At 35.7% G+C, this 7144-nt stretch overlaps 1 protein-coding gene across 1 annotated transcript in view; it reads left to right on the plus strand.

The window, feature by feature from the left end:
* Window positions 1–6929, plus strand: part of LOC106877665 (carbohydrate sulfotransferase 11) — a 26240-nt gene extending 19311 nt beyond the window's left edge. The window contains exon 3 of the mRNA XM_014926613.2: window positions 5841–6929. Within this exon, the coding sequence (XP_014782099.1) occupies window positions 5841–6908 (1068 nt within the window). The 3' untranslated portion in view covers window positions 6909–6929. The remainder of the gene's footprint in view (window positions 1–5840) is intronic.
* The last annotated feature ends 215 nt before the right edge of the window (window positions 6930–7144 follow it).

A 7144-nucleotide genomic window follows, 5' to 3' on the forward strand; every position in this document is an offset into this window, starting at 1 on the left:
TCCAAAAAGGGTGAAATGAGTTCGCGAGAATGGAGAGAAGAGCAGATGTCAACTCGGGATTTGCGGTTGCTTTCGGACAATTCATGAGGCACCCATTTTCCAAGTTAAGGAACTTTTCCAAGTTGTTGAAGATGACAATGAACAGTTGTATGGTTTGAACTAAGCTTTATTGCCAATTCTTCAACTGATAATACAGGATTTTCTTCAAGTAATGCCTCAAGGAACTTATCATCAAAGTCAACTGGAGGTTCTGTTCGATCTTCATCTTCAAGGCTGAAATCTCCACTTCTGAATTTTGCAAACCATCTTCTGCAAGTTCTTTCATTCAAGCATTCTTTCCCATAAACTGAATCTATGTTTCAAGTCGCTTCGGCTGCAGAGTTTCCTTTTTTTGTACCTCAAATGCTCTTTGGATACTTCCATGTTAGAAAGGGTTTTAATCAAAGAAATTTTAATTCTATTATTCTGTAAAATAATATTTAATTAGTTTAAATGTACACAAATGCATAAAAATAATTTTTAATTCCATTAGACATTCTAAAATACTATTAAATTTCATTCAATTTTAAAAAAGGTAAAATCGGACAGAACTTATGGGATAACCTGATATTTTGATTTTAGCCTAGTTTAGCGAAATCATGAAAACGTATTAGCTTCATTGTCCATATGCTGTTGTTGTCGTCGTCGTCGTCATCTTTGCTACTGTTGTTGCTCTTTAACCCTAAGTCAACCGTGATGAAACACATCTGTGATGAAAGAATTTTAAGTGAAAATCCCGTGTTTTTGCTTGTTTGCTTTCGATTCAATCCATCTACAACTACATTATGCAATGTAATTTTACACTCTTTAACACAGTTAGCTCTGATGAGAGGGAGATGTGGTTGCTATTTCTGGCAGGTCGGCAGTCAACATAAAGCCTCCCTCATTGGCTCTTTTCAGCCAGTGTATCGCTATGGTAGCCATGTTGTATTCAGATACATCAAAGATATATCATTCCACTTTTTGGGTTCAACCTGCAATTTTGACCACACTGTATCTTTAATCATTCACCTGATTCAGTCTTTGAACTGTGACCATTAGAATATGTGTAAACCTCTTTATTAACTTGCCTTAATTAACTTTATTTATTAACTTGCCTACTTATATGTAAACTGATGATAATACTGGCTGCCCAGTCTTGGCTAAGAAGGAATATATTTACAGACACTGGAAGCTATGCCAACACTATGGAATAACAACAGGAAAAGATGGTATAGGTACACGCTAGAAAAGGTCACAAAAAATGAGAAAGCAACCATACTCTGGGATATGCCAATACACACAGATAGAGAAATTAAGGTAAATAGGTTGTATATAGTTGTCAGAGATCACCAGGGAAAAATGCTTTCTAATCGATGTATCAATACCAACAAATGACAATGTTTCTCTAACAGAAACTGAGAAACTTTCAAAATACAAAGATCTGGAAATAGAGGTAACTCGAATGTGGAGTCTAAAAACAGAAACAATTCCTATCATAGTGGGCGCATTAGGTATGATAAATAAACATTCAGGTAGATTCATAGCAAAAACACCAAGACTTACAAGTATATATAACACACAGAAAATAGCACTATTAGGTACCGCATACATCCTACGTAAAACACGTTCAATACAGTGACATTAAGAGCACCACTGCACATACCCAAAGCACTTAGAGCTGCGCTCGGTAGAGCAATGAAAGCACGTGATAAAGATAAAGCTACTGAATGATAATAATAATAATAATAATAATAATAATAATAATAATAATAATAATAATAATAATAATAATAAAAATAATAATAATAATAATAATAATAATAATAATAATAATAATAATAATAATAATAGAGAGGTATAGAAAAAATAGTAAAGTACCAGGACCTAGCCACTGAATTACAGACTATCGAATGTGCAGGTAAAATGTATCCCAATAGTTATAAGTGAATTAGAAACTGTCCCTAAATATCTGAACAGATGGATAAAGGAAATAGGCATAAAATCCAGCTTAGTACAGAGCAATTTAAAGCATTGATCGATGGAGAAGAAATCCCGGGTCGGTTGATAAAAGGACGAACAGTGTTGTGTCTGAAGGATGAATGAAAAGGAAACGCTGCCGACAATGATTACAGACCTATTTCTTGCCTCCCATTAATGTGGAAGTTACTGTCAAGAGGAATTACAGAAGAACTGTACAAATTTCTTAATGAGAACGATATATTACCGACGGAACAAAAAGGCTGTAGGAGATGCAGAGGTACCAAAGATCAACTAGTGATAGACAAAATGGTAATGCAAGATTGTAAACGAAGGAGAACAAATTTGGGAATGGCCTGGATTGACTATCGCAAAGCTTATGATATGATTCCACATTCGTACATCATCGTCTTCGAGTGCTTAAATTTGTTTGAAATTACGACGAATGTAACGTGTTTTCTGAAGAGAAGTATGGTGGGGTACAAAACTGAGCTTACATTCAACAGAAAAGGCTTGGGCACCCTGGGTATCAGAAGAGGGATTTTCCATAATGACAGCTTATCTCCGTTGCTTTTTGTTCTCTACACGATCCCTCTGTCCTTGGTACTTAGGAAAATGAACCTTGGATATCAGCTAATTGGAAAGTTTCAAACAATCAACCACCTCCACTTCATGGATGATTTGAAGTTGTATGGAAAGTATAAGGCATAAATGAGTTCTTTGGTGAACACGATCCACTGTTTTAGTATTGATATTAGAATGGTATAATGTACCTGAAAAGAGGCAGAGTACAGTCCCTAGCAGTGATAGAATTACCTAATAGAGAACTCATTAAACAAATTGAAAAGGAAGGCTACAAATACCTTGCATGGTAGGTTCCCACAGATAGTTGCAGCAAATAATGGAAATGAGACATGGTTATGCTTACAGAAAGGAAAGCTGAAAAGTGAGTGAAAGTTTATTAGCAGCAGCACAGGATCAAGTATTAAGGACTAATTGGATAAAAGCCAAGATTGATAAAAATCAAATAGATTCCCAATGTAGATCATGCAAATCAAAAGAGGAAAGCGTTGCTCTTATAGAAAGGAAATGAAAGCGTTGATCTTGAGAAGGAAATGAAAGAACTGAGGATGGAATATTTCCGAAGACTAAAATTGGTGTTGCGCTCAAAATTAACCGGATGGAATAAAATCCAAACAGTTTATGCAAGGGTAATACAACATTTCGGTATGGAGCTGGAATCATAAATTGGCAAAAGAACTGATGAACATGGATACGAAGACAAAACACATATTGACGGTGCACCGAGCTTTCCACCCTAAGAGTGACACTGATAAGCTTTACTTGCCAGAAGAAAGGGTGGGAGAGGTTTGGTCAGTTGCCAGGATTGTATCGAAGTAGAGGAAAACAGCTTAGGGTGATATCTAAAAAATACCGTAGAACTGTTGTTGAAGCATATGATGAAGGCTGCGTAATTAAAACTGATAACTGTGTTAAGAAAGAAAAACTTTAAAAGGAAAAGAACAACAAAAAAAGAAGAGACAGTATACAAGGAGAAGAAAATGTACGGTCATATTGCAAGAGATACGAACGCCAAATCAGATACAGGAGACCGGTGGCTATGAATGAGGAGAAATGACCTGAAGATAGAAACAGAAGCACTTATATGCGCAGCACAAGAACAAGCGTTAAGGACTAACTGTGTGAAGTGCAGATTAGACAACACTACCGATAGCGACAAATGCAGAATGTGTGGTAAGAGAGGTGAAATGGTATGGCACATCGTTAGCGAATGCACGAAATTGGCACAACACGATTACAAAGGACGCTGTGAAAACGTGGCAAGAATGTTCTATTGGGGGCTCTATGGAAATCACGGTCTACAAAGAGCAAAGATGTGGAATGAGCAAACTCCATAAGGAATTACTAAGAATGAAGATTGCAAACAAAATCCTGTGGGATGCAATGATTCAGTGCGATCACCCAACCAGACATCGGAAACTGGACATTGTTGTGATGAATAAAAAAGACAGAACATGTATAATAATCGACATAGCATGACCCGGTGACAACAGGATCAATGTGAAAGAAGAAGAAGAAATAAACAACTATGACGATTTTAAGTGAGAAATACGAAGGTTGTGGTCAAAGAAGAGAGTAAACGTGATACGAATAGTAATTGGTGCACTTGGAAGTATCAGCACTCAACTACCAACATGGCTGAAAAAGATCAGTACAAATGTGAAGGTAGAACACCTACAAAAGTCAGAATTGCTTGGAACTACAAGAGTTCTTTGCAGGGTTCTTGAAGCATGACCAGTAAAGAAGTGTCACCTCAGTTTGCGGGCTGTGGACAGCTGACACTTTTCATCATACCCAGCAAAATAAGCTGTGAGTTTTCATCAAATGATGATGATGATGATGATGATGATGATGATGATGATGATTTGCTTACTAATTGATCCATCATGTCCGTTTGATTCCAGGATCGAATAGGAAGGAAACAAAAAAACAAAACAAAATACCTTAAAATTTGAAATTGCAAGAATTTGCAGAATGAAAACTGTAAAGGTAGTTATTTGACTGGTACTTATTTCATCCACCCCAAAAGGATAAACGGTAAAGTCGACCTCTGCAGAATTTGAACTCAGAACGAAAAGAGGGTCGAAACACAGTTATGCATTTTGTTCGGTGTGTGTTAACGATTCTGCTATCTCACCGCCTCAAACAATGGTTTCCAATTTTGGCACAATGCCAGTAACTTTGGAGGGTGGAGGGATAAGTGGAACTTATTTTATCGACTCCGAAAGAATGAAAGTCGACATCGGCAGCATCGCTGCCTCAAATAATGAATGAAAGATAGACATTAATCAAGGAACGAAGCGGCCCTTTTTGCATTTTGAGTTCAATTTTACAATTGTTAACCCTTCGTGGGCTGGTGGGGTCCCTTGGGACCCAAGCAAATTTTTACAGTTATGCAACTTTTACATTTTTATTTAAATGATTTTATATCTCATGACTTTAATTATGATTAGTTTATGCATGCACATACAAATTTTGAGTTTAAAATTGCCAGTTATATGGATGCTATAGCATAAAATATGGTCATTGGGGACCCAATTGGCCGCCTGTGAAATTGTTTTACTCTGTTCTTTCTTCAGATGTTCTGATGAAATATAAGTCAATTTTCTTCGCAATCGATATACTAAATAATTTTGTTTTATTTTATATTTAGTGCTATATGTATAATTTATAAAAGTATAAAAAATGTTCTGTTGTGTCTGGGGAGAGTCATTCTCTTTCAGTGCCTTATAATTTAACACACTCACTGGTAAAATTTCCACTCATTTACTTATCTATTTTTCTAAAAGTTTCGATGCGTCTTGCAACCTTTTCAATAGTTGTTGACTCTCAAATTATAAGGCACTAAAAGAAAATGACTCTCTTCAGACACAACAGAAAATGCTTCAACACACGAACTCACATAAAGAATCTTGCAAACCAAATCCAAAAACGATATAAAAAATGTTGATTTCTTTCAGTAAAGGTTTTTTTCAATCAATAAATTATATTTTAATTCCCCTCCATTAAACGCTAATAATTTATGGATAGTGCAGAAATGCGCAAAAATAAAAGGGGCTCCCTCGGGACCCCAATGGTCTTTTGTGTAATTCCAACCCCGCCAGCCCACGAAGGGTTAAAGTAGTATACAGTTGTACACTGTATACCATACACTGTCTACTGTACACCTAATATTTCTTATACTATTTTAATTAGAATTAACAATTAGAAAATTTATCTATAATAATATATACATTTATATTTTTGTCTTTTTATTTCAGGAATATGATTCATTTTTTGATTCTCTCCAAACAGAACGGAAAAGTCGCATTGCAGATGTTTGTCAGAAAGAAATGTCTAAATATGAAAGTCTAAACCATGCATCAGGCAATTTTTTATTTTATTCCTCTTTAAATTTATCTTACTGTGTTGTGGCTAAAGTAGGGTGTACCTTCTGGATTGCTATTATTCGCTTTCTTCTTCGAGACTTTCCTGAAAACCTTCTCAAAACACATCCACTGGATATAACAAAATATAACGTCCACAGCGCAAGTAAACGGCTTAGACATTTGACGAAAGACGTCGGATATTCGTATTTAGTAAATTCAACAAAATTCTTTTTTGCCAGGAATCCGTACTCGCGCCTTTTATCTGGTTATATGGACAAAATGATGCTACCGGGGTATTGGACTTCAGTTTCGGTGGATATCGTTTCACTTACGAGGAACAAAACAAATATCAAGTGTGTTAGTGACATAACTTTTAGAGAATTCTTACATTACGCTGCCGTCTCAGAAACCAAGAATTTCCACAGAAATGGTCACTGGATTCCAGTGTATAAGCTATGTAATCCTTGTAAATGGAAGTTTGATTATATTGGAAAACAAGAAACATTCACGAAAGATGCTAAAGTTATTCTCGAATATTTTGGTTTAAATTATATGAAAAACAGAAGTCATTTACAAAATATTTTGCACCAGACATATTCCCAAAGCGAATATACCTTTAGTTTCACCTATGCGGCAGAAAATATTTGTAATCAGTCAGTAGAATTCATTGCCAGGCGGTTGTGGTATGTCTATCAAATGCAGGGTTATATACGTAACACGTCTCAATTTATTATGCCACGTCTTAAACAGGGAGAGAAGCTTACTCTAGTGACGTTTCAAAAATTAGTTGAACACGAAATAATTAGCAATACTATGACATCTCTAGAATCTTCAAATCAGAGAAAATATTTTTGGCGGGAGTTTTTTTCAAAAATTCCTACAGCATTGATTAAGGAGATTCAAAAGGTGTATGAGTTAGATTTTAAATTATTTGATTATTCGTTTGACTCCTACCAATAATAAACAACAGATACGTTCAAAGTGGGTTTTGTTTTGGTATAATAACAATCACTATCAAACTGCTGTCTTTTGTAATGTTTTGTTCGAATCGGTGACAAGAGGATTTAGTGGCCTGTATTCATAGCGTGTTACAAGTGATCATCGAACTGTTGCCCTCACCCGCTCTGAAAGGAAAGCAGACGAGACCAAAACATGATTGTTTTAGAATAGAGCATAAGATCTTGACGTCATACAAT

The sequence above is a fragment of the Octopus bimaculoides genome, chromosome 1 (genome assembly GCF_001194135.2).
Source record: "Octopus bimaculoides isolate UCB-OBI-ISO-001 chromosome 1, ASM119413v2, whole genome shotgun sequence".
NCBI lineage: Eukaryota > Metazoa > Mollusca > Cephalopoda > Octopoda > Octopodidae > Octopus > Octopus bimaculoides.